This window comes from Xiphophorus maculatus, chromosome 5 (assembly GCF_002775205.1).
Source record: "Xiphophorus maculatus strain JP 163 A chromosome 5, X_maculatus-5.0-male, whole genome shotgun sequence".
Lineage (NCBI taxonomy): Eukaryota > Metazoa > Chordata > Actinopteri > Cyprinodontiformes > Poeciliidae > Xiphophorus > Xiphophorus maculatus.
In genome coordinates, this window is record NC_036447.1 from 9,939,615 (window position 1) to 9,966,209 (window position 26,595).

The window sequence follows — 26,595 nt, forward strand, 5'->3', positions numbered from 1 at the left end:
GTAAACGTAAAACTGACGTCACAGACGTAACGAAGATTTATCACGTCTGTGGAAACGCCCCTCAGTTTAAAAAGGGGCGTTTAGTTTACTTTAATATTAAGAAATCCATAGAAAATTATGGTTATTAGTGTTGTGTAAACCCAAGGGTGTAAAATAAAATGCCCAGGGAAATATCTACAACAAGAATATGAATACAAAACCCAAGTGATGAAAATAAGCAAATGTAACTAATAACATTTTCTACTTAGCGTCAAAAATATAAATATAAGAAAAGAAGCATCCGTTTGTTAGATATCTGTGCAAGAAAGGCGTTTCAGATTTATAATTCTGTTTTGTGTCTATTCTGTAAGCTTTCTGGTTACGTTAACCATCGAAAAGCTCTTAGAAATTTACCAAAAATACCAAAAATTGTTGGCTCTATCAACTATATTTTCCATAGAATCCCAAACAACAACAGTGTGAGAACAAAGGAATTAAATTTAATGTTTACAGATGCTGCTGTAGAAATATTTAAAAATATATTTATACAAATCAAATAACTTACAAATGTTATTTGATTTTTCTCTCTTTCTTTAATGGGGTTGTAATGGGTGAAGTTTTATTTAAAGTAATTATGACAGGAAGTGTTGGTCATTTCACCGTAACCGAAGCAGTGCTACGTTTTCACCACCGGATGGCGTCATAACCTTCTTCATTTATCTTAAAGGTCTTCACCCCTCTTCAGTCCCTGACAATCTTATGTTTTTGAATTGTATTTTTGCATAAGTTTATATACAGTTTTGACTGTTACAAAGTTGAGGTTATGTGTTCTTTCAGCATTATTTGTAATTCACAATGCATATTTGAATTTAGCAACTCATGCAGTTTGATTTTCGTGGATAAAATTAGCTTTCCCCTTGCTTTTTATACATAACATAGCAATCTTTTAAAAATATAGATTTTAAGCATATGCACAGTATCTGCAGTGTGCTGTTCTTCATACAAATCTGCATTCTTGCACAACTTGGATTCATTTTCCATCATACTTCAAAAGCCTTCTAGAACACCAGAGCATTTCTACAAGTTTAACTTTACTACTGAATAATGTTTGAAATAATTACACAGAGGAAAAACTGCAACAGTAAACAAATCTCTAAAAGAAAACACTAAAATCATATTTAGATTTGTATAAAACATTTTATTGGACCCCTTTTATGCACATATCAAATCTACAAAATATGCACAACATCAAAATACTATCTGCAGTTTTACTCCTCACTCTGTTTGGTGTAGTAGCCCTTATTATGTACAATCCTAGGCCATCATTAACCTTCATTTAAATAGGATACATACAGAATATATCGAACATATATGATGTCCAAGCAATTACGCAACATACCAGTATCACCACATAAAAAAGTCTAACATGTTAAAACATTAATCTGGACTTCATTAGATTAATAGTCATTAAAGCGTGTAACATGAGTCTTAAAATACAGTACAGTTAGAGACCTCAAGCTTTGGGTGATGATTTCCTCCTATTTCAGCTCCAATCAATTAACCAATCAAGTTGAGACAAGAACTAACAGGCAAATATTGATTTTTTTTTTTTTGTCCAGCTGGCTTCTGAACTGAAAATGAAACAACCTAAACTTGAATGACTTGAGGTCAAGGATGTATGTTCAAACGAGAAAATGATTCACTGAGGCTCAACCATGAATGAATAAAGTCATCTTTTGTGTTTTATTTATACTTTTTGCAACAATTACTATAAATGAAGCACTTTGTTAGGAAAGATAAAGAATTTCACTGCATTTATTTGTATCAGGAGGATGTTCTTCACTAAAGGTTTTTCTCTTACATTTGACAAACTCCTTAGTCACAAAACCTAGCAACACTCGTTAGGGACACACTTCTCGCCAGTGCTTGCAGCAATGATTTGGCATCAGAAAGATTCAAGTCAGAATGGCACTTCTGTTTGTTTTTTATAAGTACAAACACAGTCCCTGTACACAGAAAGGAGACAAGACTGAGGTTTTTAAAAGCGCTCGACACGGTTGTTTTTATAGGCATGGGCCACTAAATGTTTCTCCTGGTAAGACAGTTTGAAGTCTGCAAACTGATATCATGACATTTACACAAAGATTTAAAACAAAAACGTATCAGCTTATCTCTGTTTATTCCAGTTTTTTAATCACTATGAGATTATTAGTCATTTGACTAGCTTAGCCATATTTAGGATTTTCTTCTTGTAAAGTTCAACATAGTTAATGTCAAGACTATTGTCAACTGCTGGCGCAGCATAGCCAGTGCAGCTGTTTGAACTGAAATCCCACAAACTGTGAAGATGGAGATTTTTTTGCAAAAACAGAAGAAAACAATGTTTCTTAAAAATAATATCTATTGGTTAGTAGTAGGGGGCCTCATGGACTTCAAACTGAAACCATGGCATGTTGGACAAATTTAGTAGTTTGAGATCCTTATTATACCTAGTCGGCCCATGCCTATATACTGATTCTGAAGGCAATACTTAACAGTAACTCACCCTCTTCAAAACTTAAATTCTTAACCTGTAAAGGTGACTGACGTGTAGCTTAAAGAATCTGTTTTCATTGAAAAGCTAACTGTTGTGCTATGTGATGCACCTGATGCTTGTATGGACAGAGAAACACCAACGTTCTGTAGGAGTAAACACATTTTTTTCACTTAAAGAGGATTACGAGAAACTGCTATGACTCAAAAATGGTGTAACACTGTAAGGTGTTGTAGCTGTAACTCCAACCAAGAGGCAGATGTGCAGAAATACTTTCAGCAGGTGATGTCTTCATGAGAAGGCACCGTTGGATTGAGGAGAAATAGGCAGAAGAGGTAAAAGCAATGCTGTAGTGTTAAATCCGAGGCTTCTTCTTTGCTGATGTTTTATCATTGAGTTCCACAAGCAACCAGCAGACACAGACAAAGCGCAGGAGGAGTTCGGCTTGAATGATAAGGCTAGGGTTAGTGAAACTAGTAGGCTGTGGGACGTCTTAGATCACCGACAGGTGAGACTCTGAACGTGAATGCTGAGGTGATACATCCTGCCAGCTGGCCCCCTGGAAGCAGGTTCATGGTGCCGGGGGTATTCGCACATCGAGCAGGCTGTAGGCAAAAACGTTCCAGAACACAGCACAGAGCACAAACAAGGTGTAAACGCAGAAAAATATCCAAAACAGCGACTGCTCCTGAAGCCGTTGCTCATAGTTCTGCAGGACCACCACGCCTAGGGTGAGACCCACCAGGACTCCCCCCAGGTGAGCTACAAAGCTGGGGTTGGGGCACGGAGGGAAAGCTGGAGGGTAGAACCGCAGCCACACAGCCCGACCAAACTCTACGCTCACTGTGAACACAGAAAGAGACAAGATGTCAGCATGTGACAATACAAAAAATATGTTTTAAATGAGTCACCCCTATATCTCTTAATATCAGATGGAAGATGCAGTCTCCGTGATTAATCTGGCTCTTTTTACATCTTTAGGAATCACTTTTAAGTATGGAAAGATGGCAGACAAACATATTCTTGCATAAAGTTCAATCTCAGTCAGATTGGATGGATGGATAGATGTGGTACATTGAAGCCTTGTTTCAATTACCGGTCTTGTTAACACAAGGAAGTGTAGACACAAAAACAGAAAAGAAAGAACAAGTAAGGAATGAAGGAACATAGGGAAGAGAAGAAAGACAAAGGGAAGGAAGGACTAAAAATGACACTTAAAAGGAATAATTTCAGGAAACAGAAAGATTTTTCCATACTTTACAATTACCAGACGCAGAAAATACTGAAATAAATTCTGTACTTCTCCATGCTTTTCCAGACTGCATAAGAAATCCGATCATTTAGTTGATCTTCTAAGATTTATAGCGTTTTAAAAATTATGATAAAGTTTGGAAGAGACAGCACAATTTTAGTCATTCAGTAGTTAAAACAGTTCAGTATTGCCTTCAGTATCAATATGCAGGCATGGGTCTCAGGAACAAAGAAGAAGAACAACTGTGGTAAAACCCCCCCCCCAAAAAAATAGCATATCAGAGGTGAGCATGGAGGAGAGGCAGATTATTTCCAACTTACTGCAAACCAGGGCCATGGCCATTCGGAATAACTTAAACTGACACTTCATTCCCGACCAGTTCTAGAAAAACAGAACGAAAGAGAGGATTCAAATATTGGGGAAAAACACATAAAGTGCCAATGGCACTTCTGGAATTCACACACATGCTCACAAATACACATCATGGCATCAAAGCAACATTAGTATGTGGCCCTTGTTTTAATTCAGGTCAATTATGAAAATGTTCAAGACACTCTGACCCTCTGTGGTCTTGCTGTAAGAGATAATATGATTTCAGAATGGAGAATAAAGACAAATACCTCCATCCTCACCTTGAAAATGATGAGAGGGACCTGCTGGAATCCATGATGGGCAAAATAAGATACAGAGGTTCACTTTGAGGAACAACAAAAGTGTGTTTGATTACCTATATTAGACGGGTGGGAGTTACAATAAAGGACAGGAGAGTGCATTGATGGGATTTTATTCACACTCTGTCACATAAGCATGTGCACACACCGGCACACTTGTGTGATCTTTGAAGAACAGGGAAAAACTGACAGTGAAGAATGTAAGGTATTTGGAGGAGGAGAAGCACCTGCTGGGGTTTCAAACAGGCTCCTCTCAGGATTAGACGGAATATGAGTGATATCTTCATAGACACACCCATGCATGCAAACACAAAAGCTCACCATTACAACATTGGCCAAATGTGCCGAGACAAGGGCGTACACTCCTCCCGACGATCCAACCACCGGAGCCGTCATGTCTGTGACCGACACCGCCAGAGACCCTGCAGTGAAGATGAAGGGTACAAATCTGTCAAAGGGCTTCTGCTAAAATTAGAAATGCTTAAGGATATCCTTTCCTTTTTCTCAAAATGAAAGCAAAATCTTGCATTTAGATGACCTTAAAGAATAAGTCAGATGGAGTGAAAAGTACAACTATTAAAGAAAACCTAAGAATTTTCTTACTGTTCACATTGGATTTAGGAAGGAAAGTAGCAAATGCACTTGATTAACTGATGATTACCAGTATGATCTCCTCTATAGGAGCCAGAGCTTTGACAATTTGCTGCTTTGGTGTTTACAGGTGAATAGAAACACAATGGCAATGAGGAAATGCATCAACAAAGATCTAAGAGAAGCAATTGTTGGTTAGATAGGGTTACCCAAATCAAGATGGGGAATGCTCAAAGAAATAGCAAAAAAAGCAGTTGAGCTAATATCAAGAATCCACAACCATCAGTTAGCATGTTAAATCATAAGGTTAATGTACAATAATGAAAAAGTCTAAATACGTATGTCTTGTTTGAAGAAAGTGTATTCCCTCATACGATATTGTGGTGGCTGTGACTTGAGGCCTTGCCAGCAATCCTTAATGAACTAAATCTTGAAAGGAAAAAAAAATCCTCCAGAAAGTTCAGAAAGTGATAACTGTTGTGGCTAAAACAGGTTTTACAAGCTACCAAATCTTGGCGTGAACTTGAGTTTTTCCCCATGACTTAGTTGACTTTATCCATCAAGATTGGCAAACTTAATTTGTTTGCATCCATCTAAAGGTCTTGCACATCAAATGTCATCTGTTGTTCAAGCTGACATTTTATTAACCTTATTTGTAGACATTGTTGGGAACACCACATATGTTCCTTTGTATCTCTACACATAAAAATATCAAGTGAAAGCAAGTATTTTGCCCTTTTTCACAAAACTGTAGGCGTTGTAATGCCAACCTCAACTCTAGGGTCTCCCAGTTCAGAAAGTCATACTGACAGAAAGTATGACTAACTGAATAATTTGCAAAGCTTTGGCCTCTAGTCTAATGGATATGTCAACATTGAATGGAATGAAGGCAGCTAACTAGGGAATGTAGGCGTACTGTGTCCTGACAAACAGAAGCTTTCTCTTACTGCACCAGTGCAAAGTGCAACGTTATGTAGAAAAATAAAAACGAAGAAAAAATAAATTCACACTGGTGCAACTCCTGCAGAGTGCCAGAGTCAAAGAGAGCTGCTGCTTTCCTTCATACCCATTTATAACACACATAAAAGATCCAATCAAGCACTGAAAAGTTACAGTAAACAGAAAAAACTGCAAAGAAAAGAAAAGAAAAAGAAAGCAATTGGGATAATTTATCTTTAACTGTGTTTAGAAGCACATTCTTATTCCGTTTGTAAGTTTTCCTCCTCTGCTTGCCTTAAAATTCTGCACATTACTGAACAAGCATTAGGTCAACACAAAATGGAGCAGAAGAATCAATTGTTGAGTGATGTCACATTTTTCTCTTTTCATCTACGATGCCACACATATTATTAATATTAATATTCTTTAAGTAGCAACCCTGTGTATACACATATTCCCCATTACAACATCCAAAATTAAAACATCCGGTCCTTTTCAAATAAATGTAACTGGAGGATGTGTCTTGTCAAGTTGCTCTACTGCCAAGCAAAGTGAGCAGGACGATAAGGAAAGAAAAATTCTGTCAGAGAACCGCAGAAAAGAGTGGGACCCAAGATCCCATAACAAGTATTAGATAACATTTATATGCCAACTGGTTATTTGGGGAGGACACCAGAAATAAGTCTTTCCTACTATTACAAATGTAAACACTGGTCTATTGGTTGGATGCATCAAAAGTTTGCAGGGGAGTAGCTAAGATGGCATGAAGTGAGAGATTCCTGAAATTGTGCAAACAGGAATGGTCAGAAATGTCTCTCTAGCCCCAACCCAAGAAAAAAACAGGAATAATAATAATAAAAGTTCAACAGGATATTTTGTTAAAAACAGCTATTTTATAAAATGGGATTTTCTTCCCCCACTGAATAAATGTCCTCAAACTGAAGCTTGACTTTCCTAAAAAAAAATCATTGTGAGATTATGCTGCTGCAAAGACAGATTAAATTACTTTAAGCCCTTTTTACACAGTGTCTTATAACACGGCCTTTTTATCACAGACTGTGAATAAATCTGTCCAGCTCTGTGTGTCACAACATTTAGCTGCATCATTCATTGTATTGTACCTTTTGGCCACATTTCCTGCTGTGTTCCCTTGTTTTTAAGAAGACGAGCACAAAATATTGCTTGCCTATTTAGTTTTTCACTGAACAAGCAGCTCCAGAAGCAGGAAGTTGGAGTTTATATTTCATAGGTCAATGTTACCTGACCTCCTCCTTTCAATGACTTCAAATAGGTAATTAGTGTAAGTTTCATATTTTACCCCTTTTCTTATTTGTATCTTGAGACTTTGGCTAACTTCCAGATGAGCCAGGATACTGTATGTTAAGCTAATGTGATGTTTGAGTAATTAAGCCAGTGTCCCCAAAGATTTTCGGGGCCCCCCTATGGATTACAATTAGGGATACTCCAAGTTTTATATATATATATCGTCTACATTATTTTAAAAGATATCGAAAAGAAGTTGATATTAACATTATTTAAATCCACCACTGCGTTTCTCTCTAAATAAATTGTACAGCAGTACTCCTAGTGATCAAAATCCACTGCTAGGTTTTATTCAGCCAGAGTTTTACAAATACAGCCTTCATCAGAGCCTCCTCAGTGCCCACAGTAGCTGACTCTTTGGCTTTGTGTGAATACATTATCACACGGACAGGCAGCTGTGTTCACACCGGCAGTCCCAAAGAGAACATATTGAGATTTTATATTCATGTCTACTACTTCCAGGATGATGTCAGAGTGTGAATTGTGTGTAAAAGGTCAGTGACCTTTCTCTAGATCATTACTTGATCTCTGAACCAAACTTTGACCTCTTGTAGGTACCAGCTGAGCCCAATTTTGTTTACAAATGGATTGAGGCTAAACTACTTTGCTTTATTTACAAACAGTTTATAGTTTAAAATCATGACTTTCATAAGTTTAACAATGAAGCAAATATATTTTATGAAGTTGAAAAATGAAACAAATGAATCAGCAAAGTTACAATGACGATCTCTGTCGTATAAGAAATAATTAACACCAATTCAGTTTACTTTTATGTCATTTTATGGTATTTTATTTGTTTGGCAGACACAAACCAGTGTATGGTTGTGCAAGTTTATTTTGTTTTACAAATAATAATATATAAAAAAATCTCAGCTTCCTTTAATATGATACCGCTAAATAAAATCCAGAGCAAGCAATGTCTTCAGAAGTTATATATTTGTTGTGTAATTAAATCTCAAATATCTCAGAAGTATTTTTTAGAGAACACAAAAGAACAAACAGCATCATGAAGACAAAGGAACAGACCAAACAGGTCAGGAACAAGGTTAACCTTAAAGTTAGGTTATAAAATAAGAAAAGGAAGAAAAAAAGGCTGAAAAGCATGTGAGACAGGGTGCAAGTTCATTTTCTAGCAGGACCACAATTGAAAAACTAAAGCTAGACCTATAGTGCAATGGCTTAGATAAAAGCATATGTATGAATTTGACTGGCCTAGTCATAGTAAATCAAATTAAGAATCTGAGACAAAACCTAAAAATTGCTCTTCATCCAGTCTGGCTGACTACAAACAAATATTTCTATTAAACACCTACAACAAGAGGATGAGAAGAATGGTTTTACTCTGTATTGAAAAAGGGGTTTAATTACAAAGGTACACCACACTGTCCAGATTTTCATTTGTAAAAAAAAACCAAAAAAAAACCCTTTGAAACCTATTTAGTCTTCTCTTCTCACACCACAAGTATTCATTATTTTGAGTTTTCCTGTCACAAACATATTACATGAAGTATAATAAAATTTGAGGGAAGCAAGAAAAGTTTTAATTTTGTTGTTCTGTTTTTCTTTTTGGGAAGACAAATCCTCCAATGTCAGAAAAAAGTGTAAGAAGTACTTAGAAAAATTAGAGTCTTTTTTACCTGCTTGCCTTTCAGAGCCTCCATAAAACCCCATTTATTCAAAGTTATGAAAGTGTCAACATTACACTAATTTACTGAAACTCCATCTACCTTCCTGAGGTGCCATGAACAGAACAGCCTAATTATGTAACATCAATACACATTTCGCTCTACCTCCTGTGTGTTTAAATGAAACTGCAATTATCAAACTCCTAAGAATATTTAACAAAGAATAATGAAACAAAGAGCTGGAAGCAGAGTTTGATAAAAATAAGCAGTCACAAACATCTTTACATACAGTATAAATATTTATATAGAGAGAGCACAATGATGTGCAAATTTCCACTTGTTGTGAAATTGTGCATTTCTGGCAGAACTTTACTGCCAATTACCCAAACCGTCCGATGTGACACTAACCCTAACAGTGCAGCCAACTCGACCACTCTGTGCATCTGCTCTTCTGTTGGTGGTCAATATCTAATTAAAACAGCAGACATGTCTGTGTGTGTGTTTTAGTGTGTGCATTGACGATGTGTGATTTATAGTTCAGTTTCCTCCTCATTTTAAGAGTGAGGTTAAAACTAAAGGTCACCTCAGCTGGTATCCCGAGGGTCTGTGTCGGTGACCCTTCAGCACACCACACATACAAATAGATTCATGGAGAAACACAGAAATACAAACACAGAATAAGTAATGAGTGTTTCAATGAGAGCTCTTTGCAAAAATCTGTTCTTTCCTCTTTTAACACACAGCTCAGCAGGATCTGAGGACTTAGTCATTACAGATTCGGTAAATGTAAACAGAACACACACACACTCAACGATCTTTTAAGTCAGCTGAAATGCTTCCGTCTGAGGTTTACAGGGAAGTAGAAGTGGGGTGTTGACATTTTGTTTTCAAAAGCTGCATCGACTTTTTCTTTCATATCGGATACACTTGACTTTGATTATTTTCCAACTCTCGTACACTTCCTCTCATCTTCCATATTTAATATCATGGCCTCTCTCTTCCGAGCCTTTCTGATTTATTACCACAAAAAATAGTCTCTCCTCTCTTTCTTCCCTCTGATTATATTTTATTATTACTGAGAGTGTTTCTTTGACTGAATTTCATCTTTTTGTTGTCCCCTGTCTTAAATGAATATTGCGGGCCTCTTGATGGGGGACTGAAAACCCCCTACATCTCATCACGTCTGCTGGGAAGACAGACAAAACCATCTGTCCTCAAGTCACACAAGAACAGACTTCTTGTCGACTAGTATGTACACAGGGCTGATTCTAATATGTTGTGAAAATGCATTAACATAGACAACAAGCAGATGACGTAACAGGAAAGTGTGTTCAGGATGAAGATTAGAGCTATTGGCCCCACCTGCCAGCGCACCACACACGTAGATCAGTCCGATCCTCAGGGCACCATGGACCATTTCAAGAGGCACTCCCACCAGCAGCTGCATGGCCATGTTCAGGCTCAGATGTTCAATCCTGTAATGCACATACACACGCGCACACATTAATAGCAGTTATCAAGCCACTGTTAAAAAATAATTATCTAGGCAAGTTGCTGTTGCAGAATTACAGGCCAATCTCCAATCTCAAAATCTTTCAGTCTGGTTTTCATGTTAAACACAGTACTAAAATTACCCTCATCAATGACATATTATTGTGGGGTACCTCAAGGTTCCATCCTGGGACCCCTCTCATTTAATATCCATGTGAAATAATCTAGGATTATAACAAGATTAATTACCATAACTACACAGATTATGCACAACTCTACATTACAATGTCACCAGGTGACTACTAACCCATTCCAGTGATGATTATGTGCATAAAACAAATCAATCTGTGCCATAACTCTTTCTACATAACTCTTTCTTAGTGATCAGCCCCGAAATCTGGGTGTAGTGATAGACTCTGACCTGAACCTTCAGAGACACATAAAGACAATTACAAAGTCAGCCTTCTACTATCTGAAGAACATTTCCAGGATCTTGCTAGCTGCTAAATCACTGAATAGGTTAGCACCAAAATGCATAGAAATCTGTTGTCGTATAAACCTTCCAGACCCACTCTAGTTGGCCTGGAAGTTTGAAATTTTCTATTTATTTTTAGTTTGAATAGACAATAGATGCCAGTCTTTAAACATTGAAAACTTTGCATTTGCCTTATAACAAACTTGTCTTGATTTGCTCTATTAAAATGAGAAATTGTCAACCATTGTATTTTTATGTATTCTGTTGCCGTCATCAAGTACAAAATAGGAAGAAATAAATTTAAAATAACCTGTAAAAATCACAGATCATCACATGTTTCTTTTCTATTCAGCAATTTTAAGCTTGTCTGTTCACCACTGTCACCCCAGCTACCATCTATCCCCAGTAAATTACCATTTTATTATCTCTCTTTATGGCTAAGACTATGTTACCCCTAGGAGTAATTAAATCTGGATGGCCATAATTGAGCTGATGAAAACCACTATCCACTCCCCACAGATTTATCTGATTATTGCATTATGAATTATTAGTTTTCATGGTAGCACTATCAAAGTGTAAACACATTAGACCAATAAAACCACAAAGATAATCCCTTCTCTGTTACCATGACACTAGCTGTAGTAAAAGAGGATCTTACCCTTGTTCTTGATTTGATTTTAATTTCTCACATGTTGACAATTACCAGCTGCATCTCAGCTTTGCCCAATTACATTTTGTTCTCTTTTTAAAAAAAAAAAAAAACACACACACAAAAAAACAAACTTCAGTTTTGGAAATTGAATTTTTCACCAATAACATTTCATATGACTCAGTTCCTTAAATATACAACAGATACATGTCAGGTCAAATGTTTAGGCACCCATAACCACTGGTGCAAGTGGAAAAGAAATGTGTGCTAATGTGTGCTCATGAAGGCTGACATCCCAACCAGATAAATAAATTTGATATTTTATCTAGTTATTGATAACACATAAAATGTTTCATGTGTTTATCAGAGTATAACATGCTGTATATCAGCAGTACATCATCACAAATAGATGTCATGTTGTAATATTTTACAATGTTACCGGATTAGACTTACCCAGTATGCATGAAGACGTAGCTGAAGTACCTCCAGGCTTGGGCTCGGAGCTGGGGATGGTAGGGTAGGGGGCTTTTTAGGAAGGACGGACTGGATACCTGCAGGACCAAACGATCCAACTGGATTCCATAATACATGAACGCTGCAACCTAACAGAGCACAGGGAAACAAAGGGGATCAAAGTCATAAATATCGTAAGAATAAATAGGAAAACAGAAAATAGAATAGCTTTTTGTGGTATTTTAAGACACCATTGTCTCATGTCTTATGCAGCTCCTTAAGGTTTTTCTTAAGTATTGCCCTATATTTACCACCTTCCATCTTCCCATTGAGTGGCTTCTCTGCTTTCAGATTAGGAAAAATACTGTATCCCAGCATTATACTTACTGTACATCTCTATGTTTGGGGCTTGTGTGTTCATTGTGATTGGGACTGTAAGTTATGCCTCCATAGACCAAGTCAAAAAGTTCAGTTTTGGTTAAATTTGAAAGAACACATCCTTCCACATGTTTCCTACGACCCTGCATGGTTAGTTGCAATTTGTAAACAAGACTTTTTGAGGTTTTATTTTACCCAATTTTTGCTACTTTTGAAAAAAGTCAGATTTGAGATCCGCATGACTAATAGAGTCCAGTCAAAAACTATGTTCACACCCAAGTCATGGATCGTTGAGGATACAATGGGCCTTTTGCACCATATTGCTCAATGAAATCTTCAAAATTTCAGATTCGCAGTAAAGTTTTGCTTTGCTCCAAAAAATTCACAAGCAGCATTTTAAAACAAATCTTAATCCTCTCATAAGGTATTTTGTTTAATCAAAATCTTACTCCAAAGAAGGGCTAAACTGTAAAAACACATTAACTTTACATTAAATCCTAAAAGTATTCATAACCCTGGTAGACTTAGATTAACAAGAAAGAAGAAGTTTGTTGTATACAGGAAATGAGAGCGAGATTAAAAGAGAACAATGTGTCTAAATGAAGGATAAATCTTAATATTTATTTGCTTTAAAGCAATCAAACTTATAATCTTCTTGTAATTGCTGAAGAGCTTTTTAAATTCTTCTGCTGGTATTTCCAAAATGTTAATATTACTTTCAGTCAACTGAAACATTTGTAAAATTAAAGAAATCTGCATCTGGCCAAGGTCTGAATTATATTGGGCGGTTTAGTTCCTTCTTAGCCAATTTACCTCTGCGATGGTGATAGCCAGGATGAACCATGGAGGGGGGCAGTATGTGTAGCTGTCAAAGTACCACTTGCGGTCAACCTCGCGGGGCAACGTTTCATAGGCAACATGGCGAACCAGCCGCTGGGACAGCCCCAAGCCCACCTCATCTCTGAGACTGCAGCCCTTCAGCTGCCTGCTGCCCTGCAGAATGGCCCTCCGGAAACTATTGGAGCGCTTGTTGCTCATCTGCCCAAGAGAAAGAAGAGAAGTAGAGAGGATTAGGAGATTGTTGGAAAGGGCAGAGAGGTTAATGATATGTTAAAGATTAGAGAGGCTTATTATTAAGATACTTTAAGTGACGTCATCGGACATTATTATCACATAAGCTGCGCTATTACCCAGTCACCAGTATACCCACTACTTCATTGTGTTTCTGAACTCATCATATTGATTTGTGTGGCAACATCGTATCACTCTGAAGCTGTATAATTCACTTTAAAAACATTGATCACAGCAATGTATTCATTAATCCTTCAAACGTTCACATTTTATGTTACCTAATACATTAGTGTGCTAAAGCATGTGTGCTAACACCACTCCCAGATGAATGTGTTTCTCTTTCGTGGCTCCAGCCACATCAAGGGCTTGGTTTTGTTTGACTTATTTCAGTTTCCTGATATACTACAGACTAAACCTATAATATACAGGTTCTCTGTTGTGGTATTCACTAAAGGTGTTAGAGATGAACTATTTATAAGCTGAAGTATCGAGATGATTTACTATAGGATGGACTGTAGCGGGAAGCAAATAATTAGAGCTAGCTGGCAGGATGTGGTGCAAACATATTATAGTCCTAACAACAAATGCAATCTACTGGAACTAGAGCTACTATTTATATTGGACTTGATACTGATGTCATTCTTGGATTCAACATTTGACTGAAAAAATTTACTTAAAGCATGTAGTGGCTTTTTAAATTATTTTACAAATATTTAGATCACAGTGAAACTACATAATTGACAGCAGTAGATATTTTATATTCATTTTTTTTCACAGACAAAACACATGAGGGTATTTACAAATTTGAAACTGATGAAGCAGTATTAAGATTTTTTGTTTGTAAAATTAAATTAAGTTTATCAGAGTCATAAACAGATGTAACCCCACTGAAGAATAAGTTCACAGTCAGAACATTTTTTTTTTTCTGTGAGAGGTCCAGCAGCTCAAATTATTATCCCATATTCAAATATTTTAAATACATTCTTTAACCTGTTTTAATCCACTTGTTTTCAGAAATCCCACAATAAAATACTGCTGTTGTACAGTCTTGTCATTGATGTAAAATAAGAATATGCCGTGCATTAATGCCAACAAAGAACAACTTGATCAAACTGATCAGCCATTTTGCAACACATTTCTAACACCTGAAGGCTTTTCATTACTAAAAACCATCATAAAATAATTCAAGGAATTAAAGAGAAAAAGATTAAGCGGAGTTCAGAGAGATCTGTGTCAGGTTTTATAAACACTTTTATCCCAGAGGACTTTGAAATGCTTTTCAGTCAAACAGCAAAATTACACATAATCCAAATGTACCTTCCAGGTAACCGCATTAAATCTGCTTCCTTTCTGCTCACAATAAGTCAGCAACAGAGCAACAGGCAGGATATTATGCTGAGAATATTAAGCAGGATTTCAGCTGTCAGTGTGGGAAGCTGGCTGTATTTATGGTCAGGACCTCGAGCCTTGCTAACAATGACTATTCACAATAAATCAATCGTCACATTGATTGAAAGAACACAATGTGACAAGAGCCAAGAGAGAAACTAACTTCTTAAACAATTGAAGAAAAGTACAAATGAATATAAGAGCAAAGAGAAATAATAATGGTCATAACACTGATCTCCATATGGTCCTCAATTATGTTTTCAATTGATCCATAATAATCCATAACCCTGCTCCGGCAACTTTAGATTTATGTGTCTTAAAACTTGGACAACATGTGCTTCAAAATATGATTTCAACAAAACAGGAAACTATTTCTGTTTGACTTGCGCTTTATGTAGAAGAGGACAACTTTATTCACACCCGTTGCACATTGTGAGAGTCTTTAGGAGAATTTAATGTCCTACATTAGTCCAAATAATCCACGCTGTAAAGCCTCGTAGTTATCCTGAGTTATTTGGAACAGCTGTATTAACCAGATTCACAGGTGAAAAACAGCAGCTCTTAGTGTGTGGTAAGGCAAGGCTATAGGACAGGGCTACAAGGGCATATTTACATATCTTTAAGTTCCAAAGTGTTGTTTAAACAATACAAGATGTTCCACATTGTGAGAAATCTCAGAGAATGTGGTAGGAAGTAAAAAGTAACACCTTGACTAATAAAGGAAATGGTGCGAAAGGTGAAAAAGAATCGAAGGCTAACCACTGAGGCAGAATGGGAGCCATGCTGCAGGAAACATCTCCAGGCAGGCAATACAACAGACTCTGCATATTGCCGGACCGCTCTTCTGTCAGATTGCCCCAGGGCAGAGCTGGCCATCATCAGCCTGTGAATGTGTACATGAATGGCAATGACTGATTTGATTGTAAAGTGTCCTAATAAAGCGATGTTTAAGTGTGATGTCATTTAATAAGGGGCACAAAAGCCAGCATGGCTGTTGCAAAATCTCATTCATACAAAAATAAGAAGATGATTTCAGTTTTGTTCGTTTAACAGTTTTTAAATTAATCAGACTTCAACGGGAGAAAGAAGCCTGGATGGTTAACTCGGCGGAAGAAAATGAAGGACCAAATGTATTTGATGGAAATGCTTTGATTCATTGAGATTATGACAACGTATTACCACCTTCTCTGCACTTGCAAGAGCGTCTTTGGATCTTCTACCAGAAACTTTGCTGCTTCGTGTTCAGAACAGATGAAGCCATGATGCTGGTATGCTGATTTCTAACAGAACCTGCCCTTATAGGTGTTGGTTTGACTGCAGATATGCTTTGGATTATGGTACAGTTTCAGTTTTGTTGTGTCCTTAATATAAAATAGTAGTAATATTGAGTAAAAATTGACTGGAATGCCACCATATACCCTAAAATAGAGATTATACATCACATGTCTTCAGAAAGATGTTAATCCTGCATATTTTTTACAGAGGTTCGTTAAAAAATGAGCACCAGCCTTTTTAAGGTAGAAAAGAAAGTCAATTCTGAGATGTTAAAGACAAATTGATCAGGCTTCAGCAGATAAAAGGAAGGATTAACAGGCCACAGCAGTGCTGCTTATTGTTATTCATTTGAGGTTTGAATCTAAGTGCTGTTAAAGTTCTTGAAGAGAAACCTGAAATTTTGACTAAAAGTAATCTGCACAAGTCAGCATTGTGCATTAGCGTATTAATGTGTTCTCAAAGTTTGGTATTTTTATCACTATTGTTGTGTTCTTTACTAAAGTCAGACAATGAGAATCAATTGGTCCCATTTCCTCCTCATTGCTTCTGCTCTTGTCTAAATGAGTGCTTCTTTTTTAACTTTATTCTGTTAAGTTCATGTCAGTGAATGTGCATAACATTTATCTTTGAAAACATTTGTTAAAAAAGGCTTTTCAATTAGAAAATACAGTAAGAAGTCTTGTAAAATTACGGGTAGTTAAGTTGGCAAATTGTTCTTCAAACACGGCTTGGGTCTTTGGAGGGCAAATATTCAGAAAAATCCAATTATTTTTGTCTTAATAACAGATTCAGAAAACTGTGGGAAAATGATTACAGGTTACCATGGCCACTTCTGGACCACACAAAGGCAAGTGCACACACAGACCGCCCCCTGGCAGCTTGGTTGCATAAAGACAGTCAGTTCATCTGGTGACGTGATTGTAATTCCTCTCCTTTTTTTACAAGACACAAAAGAAAGAATGGCATTCTGTGTGTTGACCCAGTGCCAAGAGGAGAAGGGACAGACGAGGCGAAGACAAATGGGTATACATCCAGCAGGGGACAACTTCATCGTTTGATCAACACAAAACACATTGTAGGAGACAGAGACATCTGTGAGAAAAAACAGGAGCAGAAATAGACTAAGAACGGAGAAAATAACTGTTTAAAGAGAAAGTAGAGCAAGGCGAGAAATAAATAAAAAGGATAAGGACGTTTTTTGAGCTTAATCAAGGTGAAAGGTATGAAATACAGTCCATGCAGCATTTACAGTATGAGTTATCCCAGCATTTAAAGGTTAAGGGTCAGGGTCATGTGAACATTTGAAGTCAAATTAGTGATCTCAAAAGCAGAAATATTGCTGACATTACATCTTTGCTCAGGTTACAGTTTAAAGATAGAACCTCATATGTAGGCAACTAAATAAATATCACACAGACTTTGAACAAATTGGCAAAAGACAAAGATATTATCAAAACTAACAAATAGTTCACCCTGTATAAAAGACTAACGGTCTGTTTCTTTTTTTATTATTTCTTTTGCTGTTTTACTATAAATCATAATTTCAAATTTCCTCTTTCTGTGCACTACATGTGACTCTTGCTTTGAATAGAAAATTCTGAAAAGACTTTGTAGCGCGTTGCAGAAAACGGATAATTCAGGAAAATACTTTTTTTTTTATATTATAGAGAGTGGTCCTGAACCCAATCTTTGGGAAAAATCTTTGAATGTACAGATCCGCCAAACTGAACCTTTTGCAATGCTTCCTTAACAATGCTTTAATTGTACTGTTATTTCGAAACTTAGACAGAAATTTATTGAAGTTATCACCAACAGAAAGGAAACATCATTTTTTTTCATTCCCAATAAAATCAAAAACCTTGAGAAGAACAGAGAGCTGTTGGAGTTATAATTGGTTAGGTCAACAAACAAGCAAAAATCAAAAGAAAAAGTGCACAAAGCACATTTCTGTGTATGTACACTAAATATTACATGGATTAAATATTTAGAGGATAAGAGGATATTCAGAAGATATTTATAAAAAACTATACTAGTTAATTATAAAGTCTATAAAAAAGAAACAGCAGTCAGTAGTTAGTGCGTTTATCATTTCCATATATCATTTTCCATATATTATATTCTATAATTCAGAAGGTTTTCTAGTTTTTATCCCAATATCAAGGAAGGATTTAAGTCTTTACCTCAAGTTTCAACACAATATTTTAATCCAGCTAACAAATATGCAACGTGAATATGTGTGGTTGTTGTTACCAATAGCTTCTGTGACATTGCTGAGAGAAATCCCCCTTTTTTATGCATGCAGAGTCTTGCCAAAAACAAATAGTGGATATTTCTTTGGAGCAAGCAAACCTCTTGCTCTCAGTAGCTGTGATCTGTAGTAGTGGGTGTTAGTTGAAATCTTTCAGCTGCAGATGGATAGCCTTGCTGTTCTGCGCCACAAACACAAGCCCTAATGAATCACTGTGCTCATGGGCTGAAACCAGGAAATAACTCAAGAGCACAGATCAGCATAAACTTAGAGCCTGTCCAGTTTCTGTCAGCAAGCATAAGTCAAGTTTAAACATTATTTTACAACACAGTAAATGCTCAACAAACTCTTTCTTGCAAAATTAGTCCTACACATTTTAACATTTTGTCACCACTACAAACTTCAGTGTATTTTCAAACTTTATGTGATGGTTCAAAACAAAGAAGTGTTTAATTGTGAAATAAAAGGAAAATGATAGTTTTTACATGTTTTCCAAACACAAGTCTGAAAATGCCTTTTGCTTCATTTAAAGCTGCAAGTGTTTGAGGAAGGTCCTTTATTTTTCTGCAATGATATTTCTGCCCTCTATTTAACTCCGTCCATTTTCCCTCATTTGTTGACAACACCCTGAGGGACCTAAGATCCTGCATTTTGCATTTACTCATACTGATGTCTGATATTAACACTTGTTTAATGATCTGAAACATAGTAAAAACAGAATTATGTACTTATCATTGCTCTCCTGAAGAGCCAAGATGTTCACATTTTTTGTTACTGAACAAAATCACTTCTAGTGACTAACATGACATTATGTTTTGCTATAGCAAATGGTGATGTATGGCCCAAATGCAAGCAGGACATAAGCAGAATTGTAGTAAATTTTGAGTTTAACAGAGTTAAACAGGCAAAGTCACAGGACACAAGGAAACAATAGGAAAGGTTGGCAATAAGTGAACAGAACATGTCAGGCAGGTGGGTCTGGCAAAGCTAATCTGAGCGGTATTTAAGCCAAGGCAGTGATTACGGTAAAGCATCAAATGATCTACTAACATGTCAAACTAAACACAATAACTTTAAACAAAAATCAAAGACTGGAGACATTTAACAGAACACTGAGGTAACATAAGAATACCTGAAAACTTAAAGACGACATTTGCAGTAACCAAAATGTGCAACAGGATACAATATACTGTCCCGTTTCAAAAATATGTGTAATCATCCTTAGAAAAAAAACAAAAACACACAGACTAAAAGCGTAGGTACTTGGGGAAATGTAAAGCTATTATGGACTAGTTTCTTCCCTTGCCAGTCTACGCAAAGGCAATACTTCAGAGTGATGGATGACGCAAAGTTAAACATGAGAAGACAAATAGGCAAGACAAAAGAGGCGACAAGCAAAATAAAGGAAAGACAAACTGAAAAGGTATGCCAAGGAAAAAACAAAGACAGAGGCAAAGGTAAAGAGTGTATAAGGAGAGAGGGAATAGGGACCAGTAATTTAAATGCTGCCAGTGACGCAGCAGCAAGGAGGCAATTACTGACAATCACACTGATGGAAAAGCTGCTGTGCAAAGAAGAAATAGCGTGCCAAATAAACCCCTCACAGTCTGTCTCCTGGCCCCCATGCATTATACCTTAAACCCCCTCTAACCACTTTTTACCTGCCGACCACCTTTACATTAGTAGCAATAAAAATGTACAAGTGACCAGCCGCTGGCAGTAAAGATGGAGAATTGTTTCCCTTTTTGAAGTTTACATTTTCACTTCAGCTTCTCAGAGAGTATGTGATTTTACGGCATTATGTCATCCACTCTTTTAGGTCCTCATGAAATATTTTCAGATCAACATAATGTTAAACATTTTCGTGAAATAAAATATAAAGGATCACATTAATTTTTTCCTTTTTTCCCAACATGTCCTGACCAGCAGTGTAGCAATCAGAATTATTGTTGTGTCTGCCAAGGAGAAGGCCAGCGGATTTTGAAGTAAATATGAATTTAAACAGCCGCAAACCAATCAAGACGTAGTTGTCCACATAAACTGGCTGACCGAGCAATGACACAACTGCTAAAAGCATCAAGGTTTGACCAGGATGTTCTTGCAGAAATGGTTTTCCAAAAATCTGTAAAATGCAAGAAATCATCTAAATTACCAGATTGGATAAAATGTAGTGCAGTACCACAGAAAGCACACAAAATAATAAGTGCCAACTCCCTGTTGATGTCTGCACACACACACACGAGGCAAACTTATTTGTATTTATGTACACAGAAATCAAATTATTCTCTACAAAGTATTGATTAATCATTTTTTTTCCACTTCATAGTTATGCACTACTTTGTGTTATGCATCACATAAAATCCCAATTACATCCATCAGAGTTTGTGGTTGACTTTCAGGTACAACCTGCTCTACTGTGCATGTTTCCATCTGAAAGTCGGCTGGTTGCTTTGAACAACAGAAATCAGCTTATTTAATGTAACACAAAATGTCTTTTCCATAGTTTATATGCTTACAAAGAAAGATTTCACAATTCCTGTGCTCTTATGGAGACTTTGAAGAAAAATAAAGCATGTTCAATAATGAAAACCTTCCTGTCCCACCCGTAGCTCACTGTAACCATCAGACTCCCACATGACCTTAGCTGGAAAGAGCAAAACAAAAACTCCTTTTGACATTTTCCCCAGATTCCTGCAGGCTTCATTCCTCACCCACTGTATCAGGCAATAAACCGACTTAAAGAACATGGGGAGAGGCAGACAATAAATTCCTTGCAGTTTTTAGCAGAAACGCACGGCCCCACCCAATCCCTCAATAATCCAGTAGTTATTGGTTTCCACGAGAGGAATCTCGCTCCAAGAGCACTCCACACTGTCCTGGGTTCAGCTTCCTGCATGAAAGTGCAGCCTGACCGAGCAGGTAAGCCCAGATGCAGGTACTTGAGTGAAATGTAGGACTATAAGCAGCAGGCTGTGGTTTGAAGGTGAAACTGCAAGTGGGACAAGGTGAGAGTTAAAAAGGGAGTTTGTGACCTGAGTGAGTGTTATTTCCTGTCGGGAAGAAAACTCCACTCTGTGGCCGAGGTGATCTTGAAATATGGATTTTGAGGATCAGTGTAAAGATTGCATGGCTCAGTGTGCATAACCACATTAGGTCAGAGCACATTAGCTGTAAGGTCAAGTCCAAATCCAACTATCTTTAATGTATGCAGGGACATGAACAGCGCTGTGAAACATGATGTGTTCTGATTAATCTGATTTTGCTGTTTTTCTCACACTTGCATGTTTAGGATCATTTAGAAAGTGTTAAAATCAGAAGTAGGGCTGAAACAATTAATCATGATGAATTGATTACCATAATAATATTCAACTAATTTAATTAAGACAGAGTGTCTTTTTTTATCCAATTAATCATTTAATTGACAGAATAATCAGTGGAACAATCGATTACTAAAATAATTGTTAACCCCAGTCCTAGACAGACAGTTCTCAAATTATTATCCGTTTATAAATGTTAAAACAACTATTCCAACCAGTCCAGCTCTATGTAAAATAGGGCCTTGCTAACCATATTTTCTTTTCAATAGCTCTACAAACTTCTCACCAAGTTGACAAAGTCCTGGTAGCAGATTTTTCCATCAGAGTTGCCATCAGCGAGAGCCAGCAACACTTCCAGTTTGTGGGGATCAAGTTCAGAGCCGTGCGTCGCCAGCAGGTCCCTGAAGCGCTCTGTGCTGATGAAGCCTGAATTCTCCGGGTCGTACTGCAGAGGAAGACAGAGGTGAGGCCGAATGATTAAAGCTGCGAAAGATGTTAAGATGAAACACAGACACTATCAGCTGCCTGCCAGATGCTAACTCTCCTGCACCAAAAACTTGTTTTGTTTGTTTGTTTGTTTTGGTGGGATGGAGGCTCTAACATTGAAATATTTCACTTCATCAAAGTAATTTTAATATTGCATAAAGATAACATAAGTAAATACAGTTGGAAAAACAATTTTCAAATGATTGTCATTCATTAACAGAGAAAAAACAGAAAAAGTGATCATGAATTAACTGTAGTTAAACTAGGATTAAGTGACCTACAGATATAGTAAATATTTTGACTAGAACATCTCTGATGGCTGAAACATCTATAAAAAAACAAAACAATTCTCTCACCTATAGAGACTCAAAAATAGCACAAAACAAAAAAGGTATTGAATCTTGAAAGGGTTACAAAGCCATTTTTAGGTTTTTTGGGATGCCATTGAGCCAAAGTGATAACAATAATTCACAACTGCAGCAGTTCTACTAATTTTAGCCGTTCACCCAAAATAACTCCAAGTGTACATCAATGATTCATCCAGGAGGTCACAAAACAACCCAGAAACATAACAAAATAGATATCTAAAGATATACAGCCTGCTAGTGTGAGGATTTTCCAACAAACTTTTGACTTTTCAAACTCAGAAATGTCCAAGTTGTTTCTAGAAAATTTCTGAGATTAATCTCAAAATTTGGTTTTCTCAAGACCTGGGTGAATTGTCATAATTGATAATTGAAGAAAATTGTGCAAGATAATGTCCAGCCATCAGCACAGGACCTGTTAGAACCCAATCACACTTTAGGTTTGCAGCAGGACAATGATCCAGAACACAGTAGCAAGGCCACCTGAATAATTAAAAAACCTTCTGGAGTGGCCAAGCCAAATCTGGACTTCCTATGACTTTAAACACAATGATCAAACTGAAAACCGTCTAAAGTTGTTTAACTAAAATACTTCTGTAAATAAGAGTAAGGTCAATATTCCTCTGCTGTAATATTAATGACTCATAGTTATTGCAAACTCTTGAAATAAGTTGTTGCTGCTATGGTGCATGAAGTTTTTGGGATTGTACTTATGTAAACATGATTTCTTGGTTTTAAATTTGTAATACAAAATCTCAGAAACTTGTTTCTGCGTTGTCACAATGAGGTATTTCTGTGTAGAATTTTGAGGAAAGCAATTAATTTAATACAATTTGGAATAAGGAAGTAATGTAACAACATGTTGAAAAAGTGAAGTGCTGTGAATACATTCCAGATGCACTGTACATTAAATACATTTCCATAAATTTTCAAATAGGTTTAGAAACCAAGGACGCATGAGCAGATGCCTACAAAGAAGAAATTATACTCAAAGCATTGATCATAAAACAATCCCACAAGCTCACTAAAATAATAATTCTACCAACACGCAAATATTTTACATGCTGCATCTGTGCCACTGCATCTTTATGAAACATGCAATATTCAAAGCTTCTCATACACATATCAAGGGGGTTGTGTGTGCAAGCGAAATGAAAGAGAAAAGTATCAATCCACCAGCTGTGCTGCTGATTGTCAGTCCTATCAGAGCATCAAGTTCCCGAATTTTCCAGGTCTCATAGTTGTTCAAAAATGTTCCCAGTGGACTCAGGATCAGCTAATGGTTTGTAAAATCAGCTGAGGTGGATTGGGTCGACAGTGGCTCAGGAGGTAGGAGTTGGTTTCGAACCACCGATCTGTCCACATCTTCACCTGCCTTGCCTGCAGGTGATGCTCAGAGGATCTGCTATGGCAGCCTTACATCTGTAGGTCCTTCTAGTTCTCTGGACTATAAAGGCCACTACAAGTGCAGGCCATTTTATGCCAATTTAAGTTTTTTTAAATGACCAAGAACCTATTTCACTCTTTCACACACCCCATGAGATGTTGCTCCTAATAAAAATAGATAATGAGCATTCTTGAAGAAAGTTTATAAAAAATAGTATAATTGTTATTCTTAGTTCCTAAAGAGAAATCAGAATCAGTGAAAATTTGTATCAACAGGTCAAAAGCCAAAGCATTAAAATATTGACCACAAGTCACTCAAAAAGATTGAGCCAAACTAGCACACACGTAAAATAAGAAATTTGACATTTTTCAGTAGCTTTTCACATAGTCCAAAAAAATAAGGAATTGTCATTACTTATACATATAGGTCTTCATGTATTTATCTCTTAGTAACTCATCTTACACATAAAACACAAACTCTTCTCAACACTTAAAACAAAGAACCAACCTTTTCCTCCAGCAGATCAGGTAATTTCTGCCAAACAGATTTTGTCATGATGAAACCACATCACTAGCTACAGTGAGAGACAGCCAGTATGTTCAGTGAGTGTCTCATTGTTTGTCCCAGACTGTGCGGCCTTATTTCTCTGCAGGACTAAGGGATTACAGTCCAATCTAAGACCCACACCACGCAGCTCCCCTCCCCTCCCCTCCCTTGTCACTCACCACCCAACAACACATCACACCCCCTCACCCAACTTCATCTCTCACTTTCTCCCTCAACTTTCTCTGCACTGCAAACATGTGAGGTCCCTGATTGGAAAAAGATTCCAGCAAACGATCCTGTTATCTCTCTTCATGACACTCAGATGCAGACAACCATCCGTTATCCCCCCACCAAAAACCACACACACGCAAACACATCCCTCGCCCCACTTTGCCACACCACAGGCTTTATAGCTGAATGAACAATCCTTGAAGTCAACAGGCTGGCTGGGGGGGTGGCTGAAGTGGGTCGTCGCACAATAGGCCTCTGAAGGCAATTTCATGCAAGCATTACCCAGTCCCTTCTCTAAAGCCAGTTATTATTTCCCTTGCACGCAGGTCCACATTGTGTGGTGCACAGACGCATACTCTCAACCCATGATCACTTAGACTTCTTCATTAGCTTAGAATTAAAACTGACTCCTTAAAGATTAAACAGTATTCATAATCAAGCTGAGGGGATCTCAATTAAAGTTTAGATTAAAATAATATTACCGGTATATGTTGTGTTACTAATTTTATAGGAAAAAGATACTCATTAATGTTTAAAGTTGACATATTTGTATGGATAGGTTGCAAGCTGGCGCAGTTGGCAGCACTGTTGCTTTGCGTCAAGAAGGTTCTGGGTTCGAATCCCAGTCTGGTGTTTTTCTGCATACACTGTTCTGTCTGGGTAAGTTGGCTTCCTTCCACTGTTCAAATGTTGGATTAATTCGACAAAAGGGACAAAGGACAGAAGGTGATTTGTGTTGACTATGCAACTTATGTGACTGTCTTTTGGGTACAAAACGTCATGGCTGCATAGTTGACACAAATTACCTCCTATCCTCTGCCTCCTTTGTTACTGTCTGGTTAATAATGTTAGGATATGCAAACTTTAATGAACATTTTCAGTTTAAGTTGTTTTAAATGGTCTAAGTCAGCTAAAAAGATGAGTATGTCTGACTAGCTAGTTAACTTCCACCACTGGGAATTTATTTTCAACAACCTCAAAGTGATTTCACAGAACTTCAAATAAAAAAAAAATCCAAACTAACCATTAAATTGTTTATTTTTTCCTGTATTACATGTTTTGCAGGGTTTAACTACACCTACTGTTTAACCAGAGAAAAAAATTATTTGTTCCTTCCAACTGACTTTATCAGAGCATCAAAACACCTTCTTAAAACATTTTCTGCTGTGCTAATAAAAAAAAAGAATCTCAATCAAAAATTGCAAATATTTCAGAGTTATAAAACCCTTTCACTCATTATATAATATCTAATCATTATTGCAGGCCAATCAATTTTTTAAGATATTGTTATTGTTCAATAAATAATGCTAGGATAACAAAAAAATTACAACATGCTGTGCATGCTGTCCCAAGAACGTTTATGCAGTATGTCTTCAAAAAGCTGAAGGGGAGTGATGAAAAACCCTTAAGATTGAAATAAGCATTCACACACACACACACAGATCCTGACACAGACGTTAATATCTCAAAACATTAACATGCAGTGATATTAAGGGCTTCCAAACAGGCTGTCAGTGCTGAAGAGAACAACAGCAGAAGGAGGAATAAAGATATACAGCGAGGTTACATTGCATGGAGAGGGAGCATGGGGGTGGGAGGTTGCAGACTGGTAACAATGCAGGGCTTTTTCTCTTCAGCCTCATTTTCATAAACCTGAATATTATGGAAGAAGAGGGAGGGCAGATTGCGAGGGTCAGGGAGATTTTTCGGAGAGTTTACATTTGCAAAGAGAGCCTGGAGAAATGCAGCAGCCCCGACACACACTGGGGAATATGCTAAAAAAACAACTTCAAGGAAAATGAAGTCTGGAGCATGACTATACTAACAGTATGTACTCTTACACTGCACTGGGTGTAGTTATAGGACTGAGCATATTAAGCTGTTATATCAATTAAACCTTAAGACAAAGAGACAGGCTTGA

The 26,595-nt window shown here is 37.0% G+C and overlaps 1 protein-coding gene across 4 annotated transcripts in view; it reads right to left on the reverse strand.

Moving 5' to 3' along the window:
- Positions 1-1,165: 1,165 nt before the first annotated feature.
- The window catches only part of rhbdl3 (rhomboid like 3), a 53,676-nt gene continuing 28,246 nt past the window's right edge, over positions 1,166-26,595 (reverse strand). For all 4 annotated transcript variants that reach the window (XM_023334709.1, XM_023334711.1, XM_023334710.1 and 1 more), the window contains 7 exons: positions 21,946-22,104; positions 13,173-13,397; positions 11,982-12,130; positions 10,276-10,388; positions 4,757-4,857; positions 4,085-4,145; positions 1,166-3,355 (listed from right to left, as the gene is read on the reverse strand). In XM_023334709.1, coding sequence (XP_023190477.1) covers positions 3,084-3,355; positions 4,085-4,145; positions 4,757-4,857; positions 10,276-10,388; positions 11,982-12,130; positions 13,173-13,397; positions 21,946-22,104 — 1,080 coding nt within the window. In that variant the 3' untranslated portion in view covers positions 1,166-3,083. The remainder of the gene's footprint in view (positions 3,356-4,084; positions 4,146-4,756; positions 4,858-10,275; positions 10,389-11,981; positions 12,131-13,172; positions 13,398-21,945; positions 22,105-26,595) is intronic.